We start from the raw sequence: 27,573 nt of genomic DNA, 5'->3' as shown, positions 1-27,573 counted from the left end.
TCCAGTGTAACATAATAACAATAGATGATAACTTGTTTTGATTTATATAGCACTTATACAAACTGTAATGTAATGTAACTGGCTGACGTTGTTAGACTACGTAACATTACATTTGGTAGCCTATCTGTCTGTCTAAAACGCCTTTCTTTTTTCTTAAGCTTTTCTCTGGAAACCAGCTCCAAATGTTGTATTGGCGTTAATGAGCAGCTGGATGGGATTTGGCTTCATTTAGAGGGTCATAGTTCAAATTCTGTAAGATTTGGAAGATATTGTGTGATAGATGATAAGTTTGTTTACAACTGTGGCAAAAAATCATGTGTGTAGAGTATAATTCGTGGCCGTTGGGAGCAGCGTGGAAGGATCAATTTTCTTTACAGACGATTTCAGACAACTTCTCCCACTCTAGCCGATGATGTCACCCACTCCAGTCGAACATCCCGTGCAATACACACCCATTGTTCACGGCTACATGATCATGTGACATAAACCTTGTCTACACCTGTCATTAACATGTGTTTTCAGTGATCGGATTGCAACCAGATGGCGCTTGACCACATGAAAGTAGCTACAGGTGTAAAAACACACCCAAGACACATTGAGGACGGATTGTGATCCGATTGGTGGTCACTGGTCAGGGACGCTTTGTGACCACATTGAACACAGGTGTAAACGGAAATGTGTCCTGTATCCGCATACAACTACATGGACAGAAATACTTCTACTATTTATTTTCTTTATTCTTTTTTAATTTTAACTCAATCTGATCTCAATGTGGACACTAGAGTTACATATTAATACCAGGTGTAAATGTTATCCAGTTAAATTGTATCCAGAATACAAGATGCATATTAATGCCAGGTGTAAACGGGTTTGTAAATGAAACTTGGAAGGAACCTGCTCAGGATGTTGGAGCAGGTCTGTTCCAGCTTTCACGTACTTATAGTTCACATACCCACATGCCACATGCCGACGCTCACAAACAGGACAGTAGATGTTCTCTCCTCACTCACATCATCTGGTCCTGTCAGCTGATCATGGAGGAAATAACAGCTGCCTGTCACGAGGAAGGTTTCAGTGTTAAACCTGTCATTCTAAAATGATGATAGGTAACATTTCCTACACTAACACCTTCCTTCATACTGCAGCAGTGCACGCTACACTATACATGTCACCTTTTTGCTGCTAGGTGGGACTTTCCAGTGTCACGTAATAACAATAAATAATATATAGCACTTTTCAAAATAAAGTTACAAAGTTTTAAATACAAAAACTGTAATGTTGCCAAACTGCCAACATCTTGCCAACAGCTGATCTTACACTATGTAACGTTACACCTGTCTACCTGTGTTGTCTGTCTCTGTCTACAACACCTATGTATGTATCAGACTGTGAGCAGCCAGAGGCCTCCCAGAACACGTGTTGGTGTTAAAACAAGTCAAACAAACAGACTTGAACTCTGATGCACTGTGCCACTTTACACGTACCAGACTTTTTATACAGGTTTTTGAACTTTTTAGGAATATACACTATTAGTTAGAGTCTATTAATATGTCTACTGATTGTTTTTAAGAACATGAGCAATGTCAAAGAAAATCTTCTGTCATGACGGACAATAAAACTTTATGAATCTGAATCTGAGGCACTTCTGCTTTTCCCAGGAAACTGCCTCTAAACTTTTACTGGGCATCTGCATGGGAACTGGTCACACTCTGAAGCTCATAGTTCAAATTCTGTACATTGTGCGAAAAAAAACCCATTATTTTGTCTACAACTTTGGGAAAAAATCATGTGTGTAGAATATAATTTGTACCTGGGAGCAGTGTGTAAAGAGAAAGATTTTTCTGATGATTAAAAAAAAAGATTCTCCCACTTTAGCTTGAATACATACACACACCTGTTATAATCTCAAAACCATAATGTCTCCAAAAGTGGTCATGAACATTGAACGGTAATTGATCAAAAACTAAAAACTCTTTCTGATTTTCTAAAATCTAATTTATTTACTTATTTTTTTCTTGTTTTGCTCCTCATCACAATTCACCTCAATCCATTTACTGTGTTGCTGTGTCATGTCTTTCCTGTCTTGTGCTGTCATGTCTTTATGTTTGCTTAATGTTTGTCATTTGCTTAATGTATGTTCACTTGGCATTGCACAATAATAAAAAACAAGTTCAAATGGAAAGTACGCCAGAGCAGCAGAAAAAGTTTTTCCACCTCCTTCCATTCACTTACTAATAAGTGATGATTGATGTATACTGAATATCTCACAGCTGTAAAACTGTGCTTTGCCATATAATTAGTTATAGTTTAACTGGGATAAAATACAATATACTGGATTTATTATACCAGGTGAAAGCTTATTTTCCCTGTGCAGAGGCTACAGAAAGAAAACACAATAGGGCTGCGATAGCTGTTATAACTTTTCTGAACTGATTAGTCGTTTGATCTCTAAAAAGAAAACTGTGAAAATATCTATCCTGAATCTACCTGTCTTTATAGTTACAGTATTTTGCCTCAACAGGCCAAATTCTAAAGATTCACTTTTGAGAAACTGAATCCAGAGAATTTAGATTTTCTTCTTAAAATGTTAAAATCAGAAACTTAATCTGCATCCAATCTAACCCTAAATACGACATTGGTTAAAAGCTTTGAGTTCATAAATTGACCAATTGCAGTGGACAGATTACAAATAACCAATAACATAATGCAAACCTCATCTTATATAAAATTGTTAATATGAAAAAGTCCCAAACACCAAACTAGTGTTTCACAACTTTTAATTGATCACAGTAAAAGTAGAAAAAAAAAAATCATTTACAATGACCGAAGCAAGTGTTAACGAATCACTCACCAAGTAGCATACACATATTTACAAAGAATAAAACACTAAACTAAAATCTTCTCAGACAAAATAAAGTGGCGTAAAAACCAGCCAAAAAACATGATGGCGCCATTTTCCCTAAAACCCAACGACAAAAGTGTTTCTCCTCGTGAAAACATCACAGGATCTCCTGTCGATGCGTCGCTCCGACCGAAGCCTCCGCCCTCGCCTCTCGCCCTCGTCTCTCTCCAGTCAGACTATTGCAATAAAAACACTATGGTGCTACAAAGTGGAGCTGTGCAAATGTTACACTAGAGGGTAGCTGGCCGCCGTCGCTATTCCACAGTGGTTCTTCCTGTCTTTGGCCATGAGGATGTAGCCTTTGTCTCCCCAGTTTTCACTCCAGCTGCAGCAAGACAGAGAAAAACCAGGAGGTTCGTTAGATTTGATTCAATTTCTGCTGTTGTTAAAGACGTAGAAACAGTTTCAGAGTTCAACTTAAAAACTGAAAACCAGAGAATTCCTCCTCACGTCACATTTATTAAATTATTTCTTATGCAACAATGGTTATCAGTTGTGTTAACTGTAAGAGAAAATGACTAAAATACAATTTGATCAAAGTTTTAGGTTAAAAAAGGAATATTTCATCATATAATATAATAAATACTGCAGATTTGAAAGGGATAGTTCAACATTTAGGAAAGTTAGGAAAGGGGAGTTGTTTTCGAGGCAAAAGCAGAGACTGCTTGCTGAAAAACTGTCCTCAGCTGTTTTGCATGAATTTGCCTCTAAAACAACTTTGTCTGGTAACGTTCTGTTATTATCTCATAGCGTGGTGAATGTGTAGGTCACAACTTGTCCACCAGAGCGTTTTGGAGTTGTTGGATTGTGTATTTAATGAGTTTGATGAGGGAAACCAAGAAATCCCATGAGCCTCCGTAGCGTAGCTATGAGCAGCTCACAGCTCTGCTCCGGTGTTAGTTTAGTTTATTGAAACAGGACAGTGTACATTACCATTAGTCGATTGAAAAAAAAACAATGAAAAGATGGTTGTACCAGATTTAGCCCTCGGGCTAATTTCCATCTGTAGTCCTGACACTCACAATACATTCACACAATACACAATACGTTCTAAAAATAGCTTGCACCAACAATTAAAAGTAACAAACCTACTGCTATGACTATAGGGATTATGGCAATGGGCCAATTTGCCAAAATGTTGAACTATCCCTTTAATTTAAGTTACTGACCTGTTTTTGACGATCCAGTATTTCTTGCCGTCCACATCTTCTCCCTGGAAGCCGTAGCCGACCACCAACACGCCGTGGTCCAGCTCCTCGCTGCTGCACTCCTTCTCATAGTAGATTCCTGCAACACCAAACATCCAGTCAGTCGATGATTCAGCAGTTTTTGTTTGTTTGCCTGATATGGTGAATAATCTGGCAGCTGCTTGTTTCGACATGCAGCGGCTACAGAAAAAACATTATCGCTGATTCTGGAGTCGTTGTGTCTGTTCCATCTCTATTAGCTCGGCTTCATGTCTCCATCATCCTGAGGTAAACAGTAAACATCCGGCTCTTTAGCAGCTGGACTCTGTTCACCAGCTGCTCTGAGTCTGTCTGAGGTTTGATACTGAGCAGGGAGTGGTCGGTGAGGTCTGTTTACTGCAGCCAAACGTGATGCTAAAGAGCTGCAAGACTAAAACCAAAGCTGCAGAGTCGAGGTGCAACTTCCTACCACTTATTTCATACATAACTAAGATAAAAACTGTGATTATTCACACTTTCATAAATCAAGAATTGGCAAAAGGAGCCGACCTGACTGGTAGAACTGGAAGGACTCGTGGCCGGCGTCGATGGCCACAGACACGGGGCCGACGGAGGCCACGGCCTTCATCAGAGCGCGCTCCTTCCCGCTGGGGATGTCGACGAAGCCGGTGTCGTTGGCAGAGTTATACTTGGGGTCGTAGTGACACGGCTGGTCGTCCTGGAAGGAGAGGAGGAGGAGAAAGAGGATGTTATTGTGACAGAATATTCTCATAATCATGCTGTGTCATGCTGATTATTGATTATTAGGGTTTTTCAAAGAGGAAAAACCGATTTAAGTGACTTCACACCCATTTAAGGCCTTTTTAAATCGGACGCGTACCGTTCCCAGGTAGGGGTAGGAGTCCTCCGAGTCCAGGCCCTGGTTGTCCTTGACGTACTGGAAGGCCTGGTCCATCAGGCCGCCGTTGCAGCCCTCGTTGCCCTCGGGTCCAGAGCATTCAACCAGGTTCTGTTCGCTCAGCGACACCAGTTTGCCGGTTTTCCTGAACTGCTGCCCCTCCAGAGCGCCGGTGGTGCTGAAGGCCCAGCAGGAGCCGCACTGACCCTGCACACAGAGACAGACACAGAGAGGAGACGTTAAAACACAAATAACCTGGTTTATAAATTACATTTTTCACTCCTTTCTGACCCAACTGGTAAAGTCTAAACTGTACTTGGTTGTTGCAGCTGCACAATACTGGAGGTAAAGCACTGTAAGATTAAAGTGCAGATATTTTTTTTAAAATCTGCATTCAAATTTTTATATTAGATTTGCTGCTTCAAGTCTTTTCACTGTTTAAAACCCCAGGAACAGTCCGTCTGGTGTTTGTTATGATAAAAGCTTCCAGACTCACTTTGTTGTTTGCATTAAAACTGAAGAAGGGGAAAAAAAGAAAAGATAGAAAGACAAGCTGTGTCCGTCGCTATTTTTGCTGTTTGTTTTCTTGTCGTTACCATTATACGTTTCATCATCTTTAATTGTTTGAAATAGTGTAGAATATTGGTGTTGATACGAAGCCAATATAATTATAAACAACAGAAAGGAGCAGTGTTTCTTCATCCTTCTCCTATTCATGTAAATATGTGCAATCATGTGAAGTATGTAAACCATGAATGGAATAAATCAAAATGAAATCCATCATGATGTTATGTTTTTAAAATCTATTATTATGCTCTCATGGTTCCTCATATCTAGTTGCAGCAGTAATGCAGTCGCACTGGGCCTCTGCACTTCGACCTGATCTGATGTATGTGGCTGTGTTTGTTCCACACGGTTTACACGGTTTACAGTGAGCCGGTCCGACTGGTTTCAGCTTACAGAGTGTTAATGTATGTCGAGGGAGGGAGGAGACGACAAACTGCACAGTCAGGGAGGGGGAGTGAGTCTCTCTCTGTGTGTGTATGGCACAAGATAACAAAAACAACACACAACTGGCCGTCTTATCTGCCTGTTCAAGCAAAACATTTACTCGGTGGACGGCCCGTCCTCGATACTTCGTCTTCTTCTAACAAGTCGGCCTGTCCCACACAGTTGGACATTGCGTCATCGTGTTTACCAGGTCTCTGCAAAACAGCTGATAGCCGACACGTCTTTATGTCCTCCCATGCCAACGTGGGTCTTAAAATAGGAGCCTGTGCTTCACAGTTTACAGTGTTTGTGTGACCTAAATGCCTTTTATCAGAACAACAACCGAGCTGATTTCACTGTGATCCGAGCAGAACAAACGCTTCTGTGTAGAAAGGAACTCATTTACTTTCATTAACATTAATGTGTGACACCGAAGCCATGAAACTGATTAAAAACTATAAAAATGTAAACTTAAAACTGCCATAATTCATTGAATTTGTCCCTGACAGATGTTTATGAACAGCTAATACTTAAGTCTTTAGTGGAGTTGTGTTGTTTTGTTCCAGAAAGTGATTAATAACCGATAATAATGTGTTCATGTGAAAACTCCAAGTCCTTGCTTCCAGATATCCATGGGAAAACAAAAACATGTTCAACCAGACCCTTTTACAGCTCGTATATATAAAAAGAAAAAGAAAAGGTGTGGTTGCCATGGTGCCCCGAGGCTACACAAGAACAATAAGCAGACACAGAGGAAGGAGAAGCGTCGTTACCTGGTCCTTGACGGGGGTGACGTAGCCCTGCTCCCTCCAGTCGACGGAGCGCGGCGCCTCCAGGAAGTTGGGCTCCATGAACAGGGATCCCCTCGCCTTCCTCTCCGTCTTGTGTTTGTAGCCGTTCATGATCTGCCTGAACTCCTCGTGCGTCTGTGTTTGAAAAGCAGAGCGGGGAAAGTGAGTGACACCGATGTCGTGTGTTGTTGGTGCAAGGTGTCGTTTCCTCATTCACACAATGAGACGAGCGGTTGCGGTTTGTGTGTTTTTAGTGTATCTACGCTCAGCTCGAAGCTATTTTTTCTGTTCCATGCTGCGGTTTTACACATAAACACCTTCTCTGCACTACTTGTGATGTCAATAAATGACTATGTATCAGGACTAAATCCGTGTTATTCATCTTTATCGCATTTTGCTTTTGTTCGGTCAGGTTTTCAGCGATACTTCTCTTCGGTCTGCTGGCCTTTGTACAGAAAGAACGGCCGATAAGTGTTCCCAGGTGAGGTGTGTGTCAATGTGTGTGTGTGTGGGGGTTTTTGTTTGTTTGCTCAGTCTGGTCTGGGATCTCACCATGTCTCCAAAGTGGTTCATGCCCAGGCGGTAGGTGTGCACGCCCATGGAGTGCTCCAGGTTGTGCAGCTCGATCTTCCTCAGGTTCTTCTCCCAGATCATCCTCCTCCAGCCCTCCTCTTTCTACACAACAACGACAACAATAACAGTTTAGACTTTGTTCTTTGGTTTTCACTGGAACTGATGCAGCGGAGTTAAAACATCTGTACAGAAAAAAAGCATCATCACCTCATGGTATTTCTTACTGTGCCAGCCCTTCCACAGGTTCCAGTGCTCATCCAGCTGTGCATCCAGAGCGGGGGCTGAGAGGGCTGCGCTGAGGCACACCACAAACACGGCAAGAGGCAGCATTGTGGCTTCTTACTGTGACAACAACACAAAGAAAAAGAGAAAACCACAAGAACAGATAATCAGATAGGAGCCAAACACAGCTTTCTAAAGAAGTGGGTTAATCATTGACAGAGGCCTGGTGGAGCTCTGACAATGATCAAGCAAAAAAAAAAGGCTCTATTACAAAAGACATGGTTTATTTTCTCTAGAAAAATAGATGATAAGTCACGGTCGAAACTATGACTCTATCACATGTTTCGCCATCGTGATCCTCGTCATGCATCCACAGGCTCTACAGTAGTTAGTTGGTAGGTACACTCTGTTCACACTGATCTGGGATCTGCTGCAGTACATTACACATTCCCGACCGTGCAGTCATTTCCCGACAGTCTGACCTCCCAGAAAACCAGAGCCATTAGTTTTCATTTCATTTCTCTGAAATAGGATTCTGCGTAGTCATGAACATCGAAAGACTAATGTGTTGTAGACATGCCAGATTTAGCTCAAGGGCTAATTTCAATCTGTGGTCCGATCAAGGGCCACGAATTATCAAAATTACAGTAAGATTAAAAACAAAACAAATGATAAGCATAGTGCAAATGCAAGACATCACACAATGGTTGCTTCAGTCGGAAGGAACAAAAAGTGGTGCATTTATCCGACGGTAAATGTCGCAAAGTGCTATTTAAAGATTCATTAATGGATTAAATAATCGATAAAAAGGCCTTAATAACAACGCTATGTTTACCACCTGCAAATCTATTTACTGTATTGATAGTTTTAAAGGTTGTTGTGCTGGTTGGGGGAGCAGAAACTTGGCCGACCCAGTAACAGTAAACCGAGCCTGTTGTTGTTTTGTGCAGAGTCACGGGACTCGAGCTGAGGAAAAAAAGAAAAAGAGAAAAACCTGGACACCGAAACTACCAAGCAGGAAAACGAAATTAAAACCAAAACTTTAACCAGTAGTCGCCGGGCAGCACCGGCTTCAATCACCGCTGAGGATGATGTCTTGTCCGGTTTTTGTTTTTTATTATTTTATTCCCAGTTACTTTGAGCCATAATGGCTGCTGCTCCTCCAGCTCCAGAGGAGGAGGAGGGAGACGACGACAAAGGCAGAGCTGAATAAAACAAGATGGCTAAAGCTAACGGATGAAAATAAATGAATAAATAGACATTTTTCCAATGAGAAATTAAAACAAAAGCTGAGATACAGGCTAAAGTAGACGTTTTTATACACTGGGACACTGGGATGTTTTTAAATCTCTGCACAGCCGACGACAAGAAAATCGCGAACAGCACAAATATTCATCGGTATTTTTGTACTTAAACCGTAATTATAGGAATCAAATAGCAGTAATTACTTATAAAAGAGACAAAGAGGGGAATGATAACGAATAATAATGTCAAAACTTACTGTAAACACTTTGTAGTCGCGGTCGAAGAAGGAGAAAAAATAACCTCCTTCGACCGAGCAACACAAAGTTTATAAAGCCCTGAGTGGCAGCTGGGTAACGTCCCACCGTGCTCTCTGATTGGTCCGCTCCTTGTTTATGACCGGCAGGCTGCTCTCTGATTGGTCCGCTCCTTGTTTATGACCGGCAGGCTGCTCTCTGATTGGTCCGCTCCTTATTTATGACCGACAGGCTCCGCCCCCCAGCGCATACGTCACCATGGAAACACGTGATTCCTCCTGATTCCTGCCTTCAGGAGTGCTGTTGTTTTTTTTTCTGTGCAGGATTGTTGCAGCTAAAAAATGACCTTTTTATTGACTTTAGGTTGTTTGTTTCGACTTGTTACATGTTACGGATTCACTGTTACATATTCACAGCGATTCATAATGTTGAATAAATGGAGATAGATCTCTTTTAAAGCATAACTAGTTAAACAGGAAATGATAATGTATTACTGGATATTATGAGGAGCATAGATGATCATTGGCTGTTCCAGGAATGGAGTGAAATTTGGCACTGCAACACTGGTAATTTGACCAAGGGCCTTTTTTTGAGCCTTTTTAGCAGCCAAGAGCAGAGACTGACACCCCCCCCCACTCCCCTAAGTAAATAGGCTACATAACCTAATAATTGAATAACTGTCATTGAAAAGCATGTAAACACCTTATCTAGTTGGAGATGTGAGATAACTGCTGTTGTGAATTGATACTATTTAGATAAAACATAATTGAATTGAATATGCACTTCCATCTGGGTAATTTGACAGTTTTTAGTCACTAAATATCAACTATATGTCTGCGCTACATTATGTTTAACTCTTGGGTTTTATGGGTTTTATGAGCTTTCTTGCTCGAGTTTATAATGTGTATAAAGTTGTGCTTTATTGAATACTTTTATTAAAATTATCAATGCACATACATATGAAGTAAGGTAGGTGTTAATCCATCACTGGAAAAACTGCACAGTTGCAACTGAAAATGATTTTGATTATAAATGCTGAAATAATCAAACATATTTTACTATGAATAGCCTACACAAAAAACTAAGTTTATAGTTAAGTTTTTGCCACAGAGGTGACATAATTGTGACATAATATAGAATCATGTATAACCCTGTAACTATGTAAATGTACTTTTCCTGTCATCTAATGGTCCTCTGTCTTTTTGGACTTTTTATGTTAATTTGTTGTATTGTTTTGGGGACTACGGATAATTTAGCACATGTGCTAAATCCGGTGTATTTACTGTGGGTACTCTAGCACTCACTGTCCATTAATATGCATTGTCCCGACCAAATAAACAAATAAAGTAAAGTAAAGTAAAGTAATTTCACTTGTTATATTGTAGAAACAAAATGATCTTTATTGGTATAAGAGGGAATCATCCCCACTCACTTTGTCATTGTTTGGATTGCTTCAGAAGTTAATTAAAACGTCCAGGCTTTTATAAATATTTTGTAGATTTTGGCCTCCAGACTGGTGAATTATATCATTTTTAGTGCATGTGATGATTTCACTGGGACGACTCCAGCTGCAGTAACAATGTGGATCATTATTTATAAGTGTGAATGTAAAGCTACTGCAGAAACACCTTGTTGTTTTACTGCATAAACTGAACCAAGATCAAAAGGGACAATGTGAATGTGGGACGGCCGGGACAGACTTTTGTCCCCCTGGTGTCTCTCCAAGTGTCCTCCTCTGAATTCCAGGCTGTGTTATTTACACTGCTCTGGGCTCATTGTGGAGCTTCAGCTGCAGGTCGTCCTCTCTCCACCCACGCGCTCACATGACCGTCTGTCGCCCCGGTGCTCTCTGGGGTTTGTCGTAACTTGTCCCAACTGCTGACGGTGTCGAACGCCATTCAAAAATATTTGTTTTTCAGTCAAGAGAGCAGATTCATGGAGCTGTGACGTTTGAACCCGTGAGGTTGAATTTATCTCACTTGTTTTGCAGCAAGTGTGAAGTTTGGATTTCAGCCAGGTTAATGGCAACACTTTAAGTTTAAGTTCCTTTTTTTTAAACAATTAATATTCATGATATACATTGATTGAATGGTTTAAACAGTGTCAATGGAAACAAGTGTTTGTTCATTCATTTGTCAACAAGAATAACTGCACCATTTAGAAAGAATGGATGATAATGATCATTGAATGTTTTCAGGAGACACTTACTGATTACTTATATCTGCAGTGTGTGTAATAAACCATTTATTAAATATTTGGATAATCCCTAATACAGTTGTCCAACATGTTACAACACACTGTAATGAATGGGTCTTCTGGTACAAAGTGGTAAATACATTTTAAACCAAAAGAAGTGAGTGAATAAAACAAAACAAAGGTAACAGTTTGCAAACTTTTCCCCAATGAAAGGAGTGGCGTATTTTCTTCAGAGGTTTCAAAACAGATTTAAAACTTTGAAGACAATGCATTCATTTTTAGTGAAAACACTGAAGTTTTAAGCACTAAATTAGCTGTGAAACCAACATAAGGATCAGTGAATTCATACAGATCGAAACTACACATGTTGCACCTGTGTTTGAACATGACACAGTACATACCACGAGGTGAAGAGCAGGACTCTTACAGGTTTCATCATGTTGCTTTAAGCCGTGGGTTGACAGCACAATGAGGATTTTTTTTTATTTTTTACTGTGAACACAAACTCAACTCCAACTCTTTACATTTACTTCATATATCATTTTCCTTGCAGCAGATGGAGAACGTGCTAAATAGGCTACTATATGATAGGCTATATAAACAGAGCTCATGATTCCAACACATGACCTTCATCACTAAAAATAAACAACAAGCATGTTTATTCTGGTGCTTCTATCAGGCTAACTTCCCTTTTTCTTCCCTTATTTTCTTTTTAACTTCATTTAAACTCAAAGACAATAATAACCAAATAGTTGTTGTGTTACAACTGCACCGCTGCCCCTCTTGCTAGCGTGGCTGCAGACCTTGACTTGACTTTACTGTTGTTGTATTAGCTGAGCAAATACCTCCCGGATCAGTACTGTTAACAAACTGAGGTTGTTACGTAGGAAATAAAAAACAACAACAACAACAACAACAACAACAGGGACAAGACATATCGACTCTCATCTGAAGACGTGTTCATTTGGTTCAGCTCTGTCGACCTTTGGTTCTGATGGATGAGGAAGAGGAGCTGCGGCTGATAACCTTCCTCCTAATCTGAGGAATGTGCGACCCCATAAATGAGACGTTAAGTGTATCACTGCAGCCGAGATATGTTCAATCAAATTACACACAGGAAACAGTCTGACTTGACAGACATGTGCACAAAGGTGAGGGAGAGCAGTGGAGGCATGGACAGGAAGAGCAAATCCAAATTATACAGTCATTTACTTCCATATGACCTTCGTCTGCACTAATATTGCTTACAAAGTGATGCATCATGGGAAAAATATTTGCAATGAACCCAAAAATATCTGCAAAAGCTCTTTTTTCACTGACTTAAGCATATTTTGCTGATAAAGCCTTTGCACTTTAACCTAAATGTAGACATTTATTAATTTCCAAAAGTACTTTCATCAATTCATCTTTTCTAAATACATAATTTCATAATAATACATACATTATAACAAATACATTATAACAAATAATCAAAGTAAAAAGTAAAATAAAGTAGATTTTATTGGTGTAAATGTGAATGTGACTGCCTCCTGAGTCACTGAGGAAAAACAAGAGGCGTTACTCTGCAGTTTCCAGACGACTCCAAAGAGATGAGTTTGGTAACTGAGCAGAAAACACGCTCAGTCAATCATTGTCATGTGTCGCTCTGCTTGAGCAACACTGTCCAGTCACACACGTCAGTGCTGCTGAGGACGCACTCTTCTTTCTGCAAATGCAAACAAAACCATGTATTTTTAGACCTGATGTTAAGATGCTGTGTTCAGTAAACCACAAAGTTACACTGAGGAAATATGGGATCATATGGCACATCCTGCATGTGACAGACAATCATGACATAGACCTGGAGATGTGAATGAGTCGAGTTGTCACAAAATATTACTGTGAATAACTGCTGATTTGTGGTTTGTATTAATCCATTCTGCAGTTAAAAATGACTCATCATTATAGTTCATTTTTCTGGGAAACACTAAGCCAAGAATTAAGTTTAAAGATTGATGCTGCTTTCACAAGAAGCCATTAGCTCGTATCCGGTATACCTCATATTTTCTACTCTTTGCTCATAGACAAAACTGGAACTCAACCTAATTGTTTCCCTGGGAATCAATAAAATATCTGAATCAGATGCTAAGATGCGCTAGGCTAAACCAAGTGAAGCAAGCTGCTTGCTCCAGCTTCAAATAAACCCAATAAGCTGAGTTTAGAGAGTAAAGAGAAGTTAGGAGGCGTTAGGTAAGAAGATCAATACCACTTTCACATCAGTGCAGAAACCAACTGCCAGCCTCCCCTGTAGCCTACATATAAGCTAAAATTAGCTAGGCCAACTTCACACTAGGGAGCAGCTTCAGTCTAATTTCCCTTTGATCTAGGGCTGCAACTAACGATTATTTTCATTATCGATTAATCTGTTGAACATTAATCGATCAGTTAGGTATTTGGTCAATAAAATGTTAAAAAATGTTGAAAAATGTCAATCAGTTTTTCTCAAACCACAAGATGACGTCCTCAAATGTCTGTGTTTCAGAACGTTAGCTACGAGACAAAGTTGTTTTCAAGGTAAATTCATGCAAAACCACTGATGCACGTTCCCGTCTTGGGCAGTTTTTCGGCAAGCAGTCGCATTTACCTCTACAACAACTCCGTCTAGAAACATTACGTTATTAGGCTATCTCATAGCGTGGTGAATGTGCAGGTCACAACTTGTCCACCAGAGCGTTTTGGAGTTGTTGGATTGTGTATTTGATGAGTTTGATGAGGGAAACCAAGAAATCCCATTAGCCTCCGTAGCGTAGCTCTGAGCAGCTCACGGCTCTGCTCCGCCGCTCTAAAAATAGCTTGCACCGACAATTAAAGGTAACAAACCCACTGCTATGACTACAATATAGGGATTATGGCAATGGGCCAATTTGCCTAAATGTTGAACTATCCCTTTAACTTTTATAACATTTTTCATTTCTCGTGTTCATTTACAGGTGAAAATTGAGCTTCATCCTTATGGAACAGAAAAAATAAGAGATGAAAACAAAACAAGACATCAAAACACTGAGGTTGATGTATGCACTTTAGTCAGACGGTCTCTCAACTCATCTCAACCTCACCCAAGTAGCCTATAAACAATGACAATTGCTATTGTCACCAAAACTTCAAGGTAGGCTATAAAGGTAAAAGTATTTGTAATGCAAAATAGCTCATTTACGCAGTATTGTAGGCATGAAGTCGCCTCTGGTTAATTGATAGAAATCAGTCATAGCCTTTTTGATTTGTTGATTAAAATCTCATTAATAGCCTATCATCACAAACACATCGGCCTGTTGTGAGCTTCACAGTCTTATCAATCACATGAGCGTCGACCCTGATTAACTCAGACTTTGTGCCTGAACTTCCTGGAAGTCCTCCAGTCCTGACGTGTTGCAGAGGTGATGAATATTCATAAGTCTCTCCCACAGCTGAGTCCGGCCAATCGCTGACAATATTACAGGTCTTATCAGTGCTCTGTGAAACTCACTGTGTGTTAAACACGGACGGTCATTGTCAGGCTGTTAAAGGCCAACACACACACACACACACAGATACAGATAGGATACAGTCTGTAAATGTTAAAAAAAACAAACTAAATGTTATTTGTTTTTTCCTCCTTTTTCCACAACTTTTCCCTCAATCTAAATCTTCAGTTTTCCAGGTTGCATTTGAGGCCTGTAGGAAAAACAGGACAGTTAATAAGGTGTGGTGCGTTCAGGGGTTTCCCTCTCGCTGTTATCTCCTCTTCTACAGGGTAAACCTCAAAAACAAATGATCTCTTACATGTCTTATCTTTACCCGAGGAGCAAACATGAGGAGGATTAGTTCAGTGTCAGTAACACTTTGCAGGTTATAGAACAAAATATCAGTTTCAAGTTGATATTTAATCTGAAAAAAGACTCATCACCTTTGAAAGATCAATAAAAAACAATCAATCACAGTTATTTAATCTAGATTTAAGCCCTTTCATCCTTTGTGGCTCATACAGTGGGACGTGTTGACCTATAGTGTCTTTGTTGCGTAAACTAACTCGCCATTAGTGTTGTAATAGTAGTGGTAATCAGTTGTTTACACACACAAGAAACCAAGTAACCATTAGAGCCGAAGTCTAGAAACCGAACAGTTCCTGATTCTTCGACAGCTATTAATCTGAATTTATCTTAATTATAGAAACGTTCAAACCGACAGAGGTTGCATTGTGTCACTTTCAGTTTCACACACACTGACAGAGGCTTCATCTATACTGACAACACACCATGAGCTGTTGCAGCCTCTCAAATATTAATATTTGCCGTTACATTTCTATAATAATAAACTACAGTTTTCTATTTTTGTGTTGATCAGACAATTATGTTAACTTATAATGCAATAATTTCAATATTCTAACATTTATCATCATCATTTGATTCATAAAGAAAATGACCGATCACATGATTGGAAACTGCAGTAGAAGAACTGACACCTGAAGTTGGTTTTTCTCTCGGCCTCGTCCTCGCCACCTGTTTCTCTAAATGTCGCCTCGGTTTGTGAGAGAACAACTCGACATTCTTCCTGTTTTGTGACTTAAAAACTTGTTGCTACAAACGTGTTTGTCCTGTTCGCCCTCAAATAGAAGTAAAACCCTCATTGTCACTGAAAATCAACGTCACCTGTTCAACCCTTTGTTTGATTCAAATAACTTTTCATAAGAAAAAAATGCAGGGAAATAAACAGTTCAGTGCAGTTAAACTATATTTTTCTATTTATCCTGTTGCACTTTAAGTTTATTTTGAATTTTTGAGTTTGTAAAAAGTCTTAATCATTTTCACAGGGAGCTTGCTAACCTGTTAATATAAATGTCTAAAATCGATAAAGTGGTAGCCATAAGATTAAGACAGAAGAATTTTAGCAGGTTTTAATGTTGCAACTGATCCGTGTATTTTAATTGCATAAGGTATAAACCTGCTCCTATAAATCAGCTGCAAGAGTATTTATGTTTTAATGTTATATATAAAATGTTTTCCATTGTTTTAAAGTAAAAAAAAAATCCTTTGATTATTTGTTTTTTTGCAATTATATAACCATTATAGGAACTTTTATGTTGTCATTGGACCATGAACTTGTTTGTTTCTCGATCCCATCCTTGCAAAAAAAAAAAAAAAAAGCGGAGGCAGGAAGAGTTAAAGACAGATGATGAACTGACAAGTGTCAAACAAGTAGGAAAAACAGAGCATCAGCTGAATCCTTAAATGTTTAATCATTTTTCATTAAAACAAAAAGAGTCAGTACTGCAACAGGTTGGAAGTGTCTCATTAGATGTCTTGAAGGACGGACAGGGACGATGTGATTTTAGGTAAAGAATTTATTATAAAATGTATTACACTATAAAGTGTCAGAAGTACTAAGAACATGGCATTCCAGGACATGCTTAAAGAACGTAACATAAATAGCAACAAAAAGACTTGTGCAATGTGGCGATCGGACCGGAGGATTCACTCAGACGAAAAAAAGAAGAAACCATCCAAGTTCGTCTTTGTCAAAAAAACCCTCTCATCTTTAACTCCAACGTGTCAGTTTCAGTTTGGACCCGCAGCCAGAAGCATCCGAGACGACCGACGTGATAAAATTAAAATTATGTTGATTCTCAGCTTTAAGGAAAAAAAAGAAAAGAAAAAAAGTGCCTCTTTTTCTGGAGCAGGAGAAACAGAAACGTAATAGTCACTTCCCTTTGTGAAGCATCACTTCTCAGTTTGTTTACTGTACAAGGCCATGACAGGAGCGTGGGTGTGTGTGTTGGCAACATTTATACACAACTTCAACAAAAAAGCTTCAGTAAAATGAAACAATGTTTTGTTTTGTTTTGTTTTGACGACGACCAGTTTTGGGGACGTTTCATGTTGTCAGTGTCCGAGTTTCACTGTTTTCACCTTATTCTTAGGGAGAGTGTGTGGTACATTCATTTTGCTTTGTTGTAATTAACACATTTGGGCAAAAAAAACAAAAAAACAGAAAAGAAAAGTGAAGCTGAAAACAAAGAGAGTATTTACACCACAGCAGGACGACCGACCGCTGTGTCGATTGGCAAGTTCAGGCTGAGACAAAAAAAATAGTGAGAGAAAGTAGATATTGAAATAGTCTTTAAAGTCTCGTTTTATCTCTGTGCACAGATGTTAACACTGGAGAGGAAGTGAAGCAGACAGGAAATACTGGCACAGAGATCTTCTTCTTCTTCTTCGTTGTCTTTGTCTTTTATCAAACTGTGACACTAGATCCTGAAAAAAGGCCTTTTACATCCACAAAGTTTAACTTCACAGGAATCAAAGACTCTTTTTCTCCAACGTCAACACATATGTACTTGGAGAAGAAAAAAAAGAAGAAGTTTGGGTTCACACGTGATAAAATATCAGTTTACACAAGGTGAAAAATGCTTTTTTTTCTGCAACCTTTGGCCTTTTTCAGCTTTAACAATACAAACTCCATGGCTTCTCTCTCTCTCTCTCACCTTCCTGCTCTCGCTGCTGCAGCAGAAGCAGCTTTGTGTTTTAGAAAAGACAAACTGAAAGAAGATGTGAAGCCACGCGTGGCCGACCGACAACTGAACTGACAGCGATACCGAGAGTCGACGCCACCGAGCGACACCTCAGTCAGGGGCGGTTAATGTGACGACGTCCAAGCACTGGTCACTAACGCAGAAAAACCTGTTGAGGAAGCATTTAAAATAAAAAAAAAGGTGCAGAGTCAGGTTGTGGGTATAATACATCATCTTTAAACTCATCAATCAATCAACCATGTGACAAAATTCACCGCTGTTTTTTTTCCTCTTTCATCTTGATGGCACTTTCTCTTCAGAGTCATGTGAGCGCACAGTTAAAGTTTGGACCCTGAAGCTTTAGCAGCATCAGCGCTGAGCTTCACCCTGTCAGCCATGATGATGATTTTTGATTTTTTTTTTCTCCAGCGATAACGCTCAGCGACAACGTGTGAACCCACGACAGCAAATATATTTAGATGCTGGAAGGATCAACACCTTCAGTAAGACACTGTTACTTTAGGAAAAACTCCCTCTCTTCTACTTCTTTTCTTCTGTATAAATGGCTACAGTTCCCTTTGTGTAAGTGGAGAAAACATTTATATCAACACTTTATTTTACAGGTCCCAGGGTTTCCTCATAGTTTGTAAAGGAGATGATATGCAAATTAAAAAGTAAGTGGTCAAAATTAGCTCTCAGGATAACGCAGTGTATTAAAGTTGGATCTCGGTCAGTTTTTCTAGTCTCTAAAATTTCAGGAGATATTTTAAAGGTTGTCTATTATATAAAGTGAGATTTCCATGTGTATTGTGATTGTATTAATACTGTAGAAGTATCAAAGCCTTAGTGCACAGAGAAATGCCTTAAGATGAGCTGTCAGGACTTCCTGTGACTTTGTGATGTCACAACAAGTTGTTTCAGTCCAATCTGAAAAAATAAGCTACAAAGATATAAACTTTGTCTTTCTGTAAAATTTACTTTTATTAAATGTTGTTAAAATGAGGATTAAAAAGTTCAATATCTGTTCAAAAGTGCTGGTTGGAAATAATCAATTAAAGATCAGATCAAAGTTAAGTGATCGTTTTTCATCGTCTCTGCTGCAAAGATAAACAAGACGTGTGAAAAAGCGTGTGAGTAAATGGGGAATTTGAACATTAATACATCGTCGTTTACATGAAAATCTCCCTGGAGATTATCAGGAAAAAACTCTGGGACATATAAAATAAAAATAACAACAAGATGAAATATGTGAATTCCAGTTTGTTTCCAAATAATTACAGCTCAGACAGAAACTTTGGAACGATATTTTCCTGTAATTACACAAGTTCAGGAAACAAACCTGTAAAAATAAAGCGCCACCAAATCAATCAATATAATAGCATATTTGTGTTGTTGGATGGATTAATACTTGTAGAACCATTTAAAAAAATAAAACCCCACAAATACACAATATAAGTAGGAATGAATGAAGTTGTTTCCCTTTTGACCCCACAGCTTCCACAGAGCGTCACACACGCACACACACCGACTCCCAAACATTAAACACACAGAGGAAAATCTAAAGATCTGATTTCAGTTGTGTGTGTTTGGTAAAAGTCAAATTTCAAAACGTTATTATTTTTTTTTGTAATTTTTGTGTTTTTTTTTTCCTTATTAACCTTTTTTCTTTTCGGTTTTTGATAAGAAATTCATTTGAACTATTGGTGTCAACAAGGCACAGTTCTTCAAAGGTTAGAAAGAACTACTGTTTTTTTTATTTTATTTTATTTTATTTATTTATTTATTCATTTATAACAAGACTAGTTTGTGCTCTTCAGGGAGGTAGAAGGCCACAAAGGCACTCACTGAAAAAATGCTGTTAATTTATTATTATTAAAACACTACGCTCAGCGGCCAAATGTTACATCGGTAAAACAGAAGCCGGCGGGTGAAGATTTATTTTAAACTGTGTGTTGCTGTGACGGACGGAGCGAGTGAAAACGACGACAACGACGGCGACAGCAGCAGAAAAAAGGTCCAAACACGAGGCGGCCATCTTTTTTTTTTTTTTTTAAACCAGTCCTCATCATGTAGCCTAGAGATTTCGCAAACTTTTTTCCGACTGTTTGGAGCGAGGCAGAGCAGGACGGCTTGTTTTGTTTTGTTTTTGTTTTTTTTAAAAAGCAGCACGATAAGATCAAGAACAGAATAAAAGCGCAGCGGCGGTTTTTTCCTCTTTGGAGCTCAGGACGTTCAGTTCAATTCAGTTCAATTCAGTTCAGTTCAGTTTCGTTCACAACATTCATAGTGGGAGGAGAAGGTTCAGCTGTACAGGCGTGGAGAGCACAAACACAACATCTGGCTCGCCGCACGCCGCCGCCGCCGCCGTGACGGAGCGGCTTGAAGAGCGAGCAGCAGCTGGACTCAGTTATCGATTGCACTTGTTCACATCAGACCGACCGACCGGTGCGTCACCGTGGTCGTCACCGTGGTCGCGGTCGTTTCAGCGGGATATGACGGAGCTGATGGAGTTGTACGACGTGCCTCCGTTGCAGGTGGGCGGGTACCCGTTGGCTCCGCCGGCGCCGGTTGCCGCCGCCACCACCGCCGCCTCCAGGTTGACCCTGAACACGGGCGAAGCTCTGAGGAGGAAGTCGGCGGCGTCGCGGCGGCCCAGCTCCCTCAGCTTGGCCATCAGCACGCCGACCGTGCTGGTCGCTCGGCCGCTCCACTCCTGCAGCAGCGCCGCCGTCGGGCTCGGCTGCAGCAGCAGCGCCGTCGCCGCCGTCGCTCCATCTGCTGCCGCCGCCGCCGCCTGCTGCTGCTGCGAGTCCGGGTCCGAGTCCAGCTCGGGGGAGCCGTTCGGCGTCCCGTTGCTGTGTTTGGCCACCAAGTCCGTGAGGCCGAGGTTCATGGCGAGCAGGCACCAGTCCTTCCCCAGCGCGTCCGGCGGGTCCAGCATGCGGCAGAGCTTGCGGCGAGCGAGCAGCGGCACGTCCGAGATGTGCACGTCGGTCCCCAGGATGCCGAGCTGGTAGACCTCAGCGCAGCCGAAGGCCAGGATGCTGCTGAAGCTCTCGCGGTAGCCGCCCATCGTGTTGGTCAGCGACGTTTCCCGCTGGACTTGGGCGCGGAAGAAGTCTTTGGGCTGGTAGATCATGATGGGCGCGTGGTGCTCGCGCAGCTGCTGCGGGCTCAGGTAGTACTTGGCGGTGAGCAGCCCGGGCAGCGTGGACGCCAGCAGGTTCTCCGTGATGCTGCAGACGGTGTCCAGCAGCGCGTAGCACTTGGCCCGCTCCGAGTCGTGTCCTCGCACCTGGATCTCCACGCCCTGGCCGTGGTTGACCAGCAGGATCATGGCCTCCACGGCGCCCTGGCTCACCTTCATAATAATAATAATAATAACTTTATTTATATAGCACCTTTCAAATACAACCTTTACCATAACAACAGAAATAAAACAGGTCAAATACAATTTCCTGGCAACAACATAATACAACCACCAGAGAAATAAAATTGGACTTCAAGGGATAGTTCAACATTTAGGCAAATTGGCCCATTGCCATAATCCCTATAGTCATAGCCGTAGGTTTGTTACCTTTAATTGTAGGTGCAAGCTATTTTTAGAACGGCGGAGCAGAGCCGTGAGCTGATCAGAGCTACGCTACGGAGGCTCATGGGATTTCTTGATTTCCCTCAAACTCATCAAATACACAATCCAACAACTCCAAAACGCTCTGGTGGACAAGTTGTGACCTGCACATTCACCACACTATGAGATAATAATGAAACGCTACCAGACAGAGTTGTTTTAGAGGTAAATTCATGTAGAACAGCTGATGCGTGTTGCCTTCAGGGACAGTTTTTCAGCAAGCAGTCTCTGTATTTGCCTCTAAAACAACTCTGTCTCGTAATGTGGTGAATGTGCAGGTCACAACTTGTCCACCAGAGCGTTTTGGAGTTGTTGGATTGTGTATTTGATGAGTTTGATGAGGGAAACCAAGAAATCCCATTAGCCTCCGTAGCGTAGCTCTGAGCAGCTCGCGGCTCTGCTCCGCCGTTCTAAAAATAGCTTGCACTGACAATTAAAGGTAACGAACCTACTGCTATGACTATAGGGATTATGGCAATGGGCCAATTTGCCTAAAATGTTGAACTATCCCCTTAAAATTTTTAAATCACCCACCCACAACTAAGTAATCATACAATAATAATAATACAACAAAATTAAGAGAAGGCTAATCGAACCTTGGCGCCGTTGGTCCACAGGTGGATGTCGCCGTCGATGTCGTCGCCGCCCTCCTCCTCCGGCTTCTGCTGGTGGCTCCAGCGACACAGGTTGACCTGCAGCTTGTGGAAGAGGCCGCAGGGGAACGGCGTGAGGTGCTCGGCGGGGACCAGCCGCACGCCGCCGTAGATCAGAGACTCCTCCTCCTCCTCCTCCGTCCAGGAGCGGTGGAGGCCGTTGGTCTTGATGAGGGCGGGGACGTCCACCATCGACGGGTTGGTGGCGTCGCGGGCGCACACGTCCATGGCGTCCAGGATCTGCAGCAGCTCGTCCACGTCGCTCTCCGGCGCCAGCGCCTGCACCTCCTCCAGCCGGTAGCGGCCCCGGTAGTGGTGGATGGCCTTGGGCGTCTCCACGGAGAGCAGCTTGCCCAGGACGCTGCTGCAGAGCCAGCGGGGCTCCAGCAGCACGACGTCCTGCACCGTCTCGCTCTGCATGATGTTGATCTGAGGGAGAAGAAACAGGGGAGGCGACAATGAAATATAAATCAGAGAAGAAACAGAGAGAAAGAATTCAGCGCTTCTACACATTCATTGTTCGACAATGATCCGTACCAAAACCCAAAGCCGTACGGTCTTCTGATGACATGACATGTTTCCAGAAATCATTGCATCATTTCAACATTAATTTATTCAATTGAATCAGCCATTAGATTTAAACAGAAACCAAATCTAACCGCTGGTCTCTGCCCTCCTCCTTCAGTATCTACTCTACATGTATCTACAGTCACATTGTTTACGTTGTGTTTTAATCAATCCGACAGGGTGACAGAAATTCTCACTGTTGATGAAAATAACGAAACTACAGCTGTTACTTTCATCCCGTCAATCCCGTCAATCTGTTTGAAGAGTTCAGCTTGAGCGTATAGATGGGTTACAAAGTAAACTGGTTGGGTGTGCGCCGACGAAACAAATGTTTTGAACGTGCGTTCGAAGTGCTACAGCTGTGCCAAAAACAAAACAGTAACATGGAAATACATCATTTGTTGAGGACAGTCTTTGCTGTTATAATTTTTCTCTTTATTAAACAGCAGCGTGACATATGCCTACGCTTTAGAAAAGGTTACTACTACCCCCTTCAAACTGATTGGATTTTCAATCGGTTTGGGGTAATTGAGACGGTACGATGTGTGGTACTAATTCATCTGTCTAACCATCAAAACTATGACACCTGAATCGGTAAACACAACCGATCAATCGGAAACAATTACCGCTCAAGGGAATTTACTTTCCATCGCTGAAAACAGGTTTTTGAATGTAACTCGGTCAAAACAAGATGTATCTTCAAGGTTTTTTTGCAGTTCTGTTCGGTCATGCATGATGTACATGCTGACAAAGTTAGACATGTCAGGCTTGTATGGGCTCGGAGAAAATCGCTTCATTACTTTTGTCGATTTTACATTTTGGCGTCTCTGCCACTCGTCTTTTTGTCACTCAGTTATATTTCCCGTTTGCATTTGAAGTGTGCACAGATTTGCATTTTCTTTGCTGAAATAAACAGCAGCAAAGAAATTAGTGGCTACCAGGTGGAAAACTCGTCACATCATAACATCCCGTCAGTTGGGGTGCTTACTTTTTTGGATATTGTATATATATTGAATTAACGACTGCCCGACTACACGGTGCAAATGTGAGGAACATTAATATGGTCTCAAGTTGCAGATGTGCTCAAAAGACATGATTTAAACCGTACATGACCTAATAATGTGTTTTTTTTGGGGGGCATGTTGTACTAATATCTAATTCCCATCTATTGTTGGTCCAAGGGGATGAAGGGGTGGGATTGTTTGTTAGTGTTTTTTCTGTTACTGTCATTTATTTATGTTGCACATTCTACTGTTCATGTACAAAAAAATGAAATTAAGTTTATTGTGTGTAACTGTTAAATGGTCCATACACAAATAAATAATTGATAACAAAAAAAAAACACTGCTGAAGTTTCTGTGATTCCTCTGAGATCATGTTGACACCAAAATAAATTTGACATTTTAGGTGTTCACTTCTCACGCTCCTCAGGTTCCTCATTCAGCTTCCTGCCTCGAGTCATTTCTGGTTCAAACACTCGTTCCTGCTGCACAGTGACTCGCTCTCAGATGAAAACTATAATTCACTGAGGAAAAAAACAGCTCTTCCTGGTGGTCGACTGTGTGAACTGACAGTCAGCGGCTGCAGACGAGCTCTGATGATAAATTAAGTCTCACAGATACTGTTGAATATGAATCCTCAAATATAAACCTGTCATATTTTTATACTGTGGTGATTTTTATCAGAACAAATACCACAAACCTATTCTAATATATTTCTATTTCTAATTACTTTTTTTCACTGGAAACTGTTCCCTTGAAAAAACACTAAGCAGTATTTTCTTTTATTATAAATTGAGGCGTATTGTACAGAACAAAACAAATGTAAAGTTCTATTTAAAAGTCTACGGTGTATTTCTTTCTTTCTTTCTTATTTCATAACTGGAGACACTGTGGCTGCGTCAGTCCATTTTATTGATGTATTTTCTTAACCTTGGCACTCACTTGAACTTTAACATTTGGTTTTTACTGTAAGCATTCATACGTCAGTGTCACAAAGTGCTTATTATTTATTTAATTATTTGGGTATTTACTTAGTTATTATTGTTGCTCTGTTGGTGTTACCTTCAGTTTGTCTTTGTATATGTGTTTGTATATGTCTTTATATATGTATATGCCTATTTATTAGAGATAAGAGAGAGAAAGATTAGTGATAATATATAATAGAATAAATCCAGCTAAATCAATTCATAAATCAACTTATTGTATAGATTATAATTACATGGAAGCTTGATTAGTTTCTATTAGTTTGTTAATTTATGAATAGGGAGTGGGGGTAAAAAAGTTGCACTTCTTCCCACTCCTTTTCGGATATGAAAAATCCAATTATTTTCATTTTTCGTGTGTTGTCTTTGTAAAGTATTTATTTGTTATGTCTGTTCATTACTACTACTACTACTACTACTACTACTACTACTACTACTACTACTACTACTACTACTAAAAACTGAAACTAAACTAAACTAAACTAAGTGTTTTCCTTGTGGAATTTAAATGTCTTTTCATTGGCTGTATAAATAAATAAATCTGAGTCTGAATAAATGTTTTATCATTACAGATAATTTTAAATAAATTAACTATCACTGTGTGTTTTCACTTCCCTGAGGCGACAGACGTTCTGGTTGGAGGCCGGCCGGCGCTCACTCACCTCCCCCATGCTGTGCAGCTGCAGGGCCAGAGTGCGGAGGTGGTCCTGGCTGACCAGAGGGTTGATGTGCTCCTGGACGTCGCTGACAAACTGTTGCCACGACGTCAGCTGGTTGGGTCCGCTCAGCTTCCTCCAGGTCGGCAGCGTGGTCAGCAAGCGCTCCGACAACAACGTCATGGGACTACACCTCTGCAATGGAGCGTGGATATGGTTTCATTTATTTATTTTTCTTTACAATATTAAGTGAAAACAACGACAGAGAAAGAGAGAGAGAGTGGAGCTCACAGAGATGATGTTGGTCCGAAGTTCCTGCAGGTGAATCCTCAGCAGCTTCATGTCTTTGGAGTTCGAGGCTCCGGCGTCGACCACAAACAGTTTGTCACTGACCTGCAGGTCGTTCCCGAACCTGGACACAAAACAGGCATGTTTTTCTTTTTTAAGAAATGCAACAGAGAAGTGAGGTTAATCATGCACACACATTCACATTCACACATTACGGGATCTCTGGACTCTTGCACACACCTTGACTTTTAATTCTATTTATACGTATGATGTTTCTTTTTAATGTATGATTTGTCTAAGTATGATATGTGTTGTGTGGGATTGTGGGGATTGTTGAGCTGCTGTGCAGCACAAATTTCCGTAAGGACAATAAAGGTCTTTTAAGTTTAAGTTTAAGTTTAAGTACACATATTACAAATCTTTTTTTCTTTTTTTCCCCCCTCAGTACTGAAAACAACATCTCAAGTGGGGCTAACAGCAGGAACAGTAAAACAGAGTCTCTGCACAGTAAAATAAAATTAAATAAGTAGAAAATGTAACAAATATGTAATATGCAAAAATAGTCACTAGACAGAAATAAAGTAAGGAAAATAAACATACATCATAAATACAAATGTCTATCCACAGTAATAAACAATAAATAACAGTAATGGGTAGAAACAAAAACAAAAACAACAAACAAATAATCATGTTTTATAAGATCTAAACTTTGATTTTATGCAGTATCTCCATTTTTATTCCTTTGAATTATTTATATGTTACACATATATCTATATATTTTATTTTATCTATATAACGTTACTTTATTTGCATGTTATTTACCTATTTTAGTTTTTATCCACTCTCTAGTGTTTTTCACAACTGCAAAGTTCAAATTGTCGCGAAAGTAGTAAGACAGCGTTTCCTCAGTATTTTTAACTTCTCAGTGTTTTAATTTTTGGGTGTGTGTATGCAGATGTGTGTCTGTGTGTAAATGTTTTCATTATTTATCTTAGCTGAGGTGCCTTTTACTGAGAATCTTATCTTTTCTAATTTAGGAAAAAACATAACATCTCTGAGCCAGAGGGAGACAGATAGACATTTTAACGTCCAGGCTCATGGGAACTGTAGTGTTTTCAGATAAATTCCACACAGAGGAACCAGATTTATCGGAGTCAGATTATCATTACTGACTCATTTGTCTCCCGTGTTACACGTGGTGACTACCGACCGACCACTGACCTGTTCCTGACTTCCTTGAGAAGAGCTCTCTCCTTGTCGTAGCTGAACTCTCCAGAAAACGCTCTGGGGACGTCAGCGAGGTCGGCGTGCGTCGCCACCAGGACGACGACGAGCGGCTGCTGGATCCGACCTCCGAAAGCTGCAGACACAGAGGAAACAACAATACTGAGTTAATTTCAAACTTAAAAAGGCAGATTTCAAAAGTTTTCCGGCGCTCGTCCGTCGGTCCGTACCGATGTTGTCGTGCGGCAGCGTGAGCGCCTTGAGCAGGTTGAGCCAGTAGGTGATGTGGCTCAGCTGCGTCTCGTACGGCTCCTCCAGGCTGAACAGCACCAGGTGGATCGCCGTCACGTCGTTGGCCGCAAAGTAGTCGTAGGAGCAGTAGTAGACCGGGTTCCCCGAGAACTCCCACACGCTGAACTCCCCCACGCCTGCAGGGGGGGAGAGGAGGAGGAGGAGGAGGGGGGGGGACAGGTTAAACAAGAATTAGAGGAGGAAGAAAGAAAAAAAAGGAGGAGGGAGGAGAATGAAGAAGAAGAGAGAGGAGGAGGAGGAAGAGAAGGAAGGAGGAGGAGGGAGGAGGAGGAGGGAGGAGGAGGATGAAAAGGAGGAGGAGGAAGGAGAAGGAAGAGGAAGAGGTAGGAGGAGGAGGAGGAAGAGAAGGAAGGAGGATGGAAGAGGATGAAGATGAAGAGGGAGGAGGAGGATGAAGTGAGGAGAAGGGAGGAAGATGAAGAGGAGGAGGATGAGGTAGGAGGAAGAGGATGAACGATAAGGAGGAAGAGGAGTGGG

General features: G+C 40.9%; 2 protein-coding genes across 3 annotated transcripts in view; both read right to left on the bottom strand.

The window, feature by feature from the left end:
- Nucleotides 1-2,760: 2,760 nt before the first annotated feature.
- On the bottom strand, nucleotides 2,761-9,112 carry ctsla (cathepsin La). The gene is made up of 8 exons (XM_085785920.1): nucleotides 9,065-9,112; nucleotides 7,549-7,683; nucleotides 7,321-7,443; nucleotides 6,751-6,903; nucleotides 4,970-5,194; nucleotides 4,639-4,807; nucleotides 4,072-4,189; nucleotides 2,761-3,227 (listed from the first exon to the last, which is right to left on the bottom strand). The coding sequence occupies exons 2-8, from the start codon at nucleotides 7,669-7,671 to the stop codon at nucleotides 3,128-3,130; spliced, it is 1,011 nt and encodes a 336-aa protein (XP_085642046.1). The 5' UTR covers nucleotides 7,672-7,683; nucleotides 9,065-9,112; the 3' UTR covers nucleotides 2,761-3,127.
- An 11,138-nt stretch (nucleotides 9,113-20,250) lies between these two features.
- The window catches only part of dapk1 (death-associated protein kinase 1), a 96,501-nt gene continuing 89,178 nt past the window's right edge, over nucleotides 20,251-27,573 (bottom strand). For both annotated transcript variants that reach the window (XM_085785927.1, XM_085785928.1), the window contains exons 21-26: nucleotides 27,015-27,212; nucleotides 26,782-26,920; nucleotides 25,564-25,684; nucleotides 25,279-25,467; nucleotides 22,009-22,494; nucleotides 20,251-21,142 (exon numbers count right to left, since the gene is read on the bottom strand). In XM_085785927.1, the coding sequence (XP_085642053.1) occupies nucleotides 20,264-21,142; nucleotides 22,009-22,494; nucleotides 25,279-25,467; nucleotides 25,564-25,684; nucleotides 26,782-26,920; nucleotides 27,015-27,212 (2,012 nt within the window). In that variant the 3' untranslated portion in view covers nucleotides 20,251-20,263. The remainder of the gene's footprint in view (nucleotides 21,143-22,008; nucleotides 22,495-25,278; nucleotides 25,468-25,563; nucleotides 25,685-26,781; nucleotides 26,921-27,014; nucleotides 27,213-27,573) is intronic.

The sequence above is a fragment of the Trachurus japonicus genome, chromosome 9, assembly GCF_045865225.1.
Source record: "Trachurus japonicus isolate A0001 chromosome 9, Traja_1.0".
Classification (NCBI taxonomy): Eukaryota; Metazoa; Chordata; class Actinopteri; order Carangiformes; family Carangidae; genus Trachurus; species Trachurus japonicus.
Note: the sequence above shows the minus strand (reverse complement) of the source record. Positions and strands in the feature narration are given on the sequence as shown.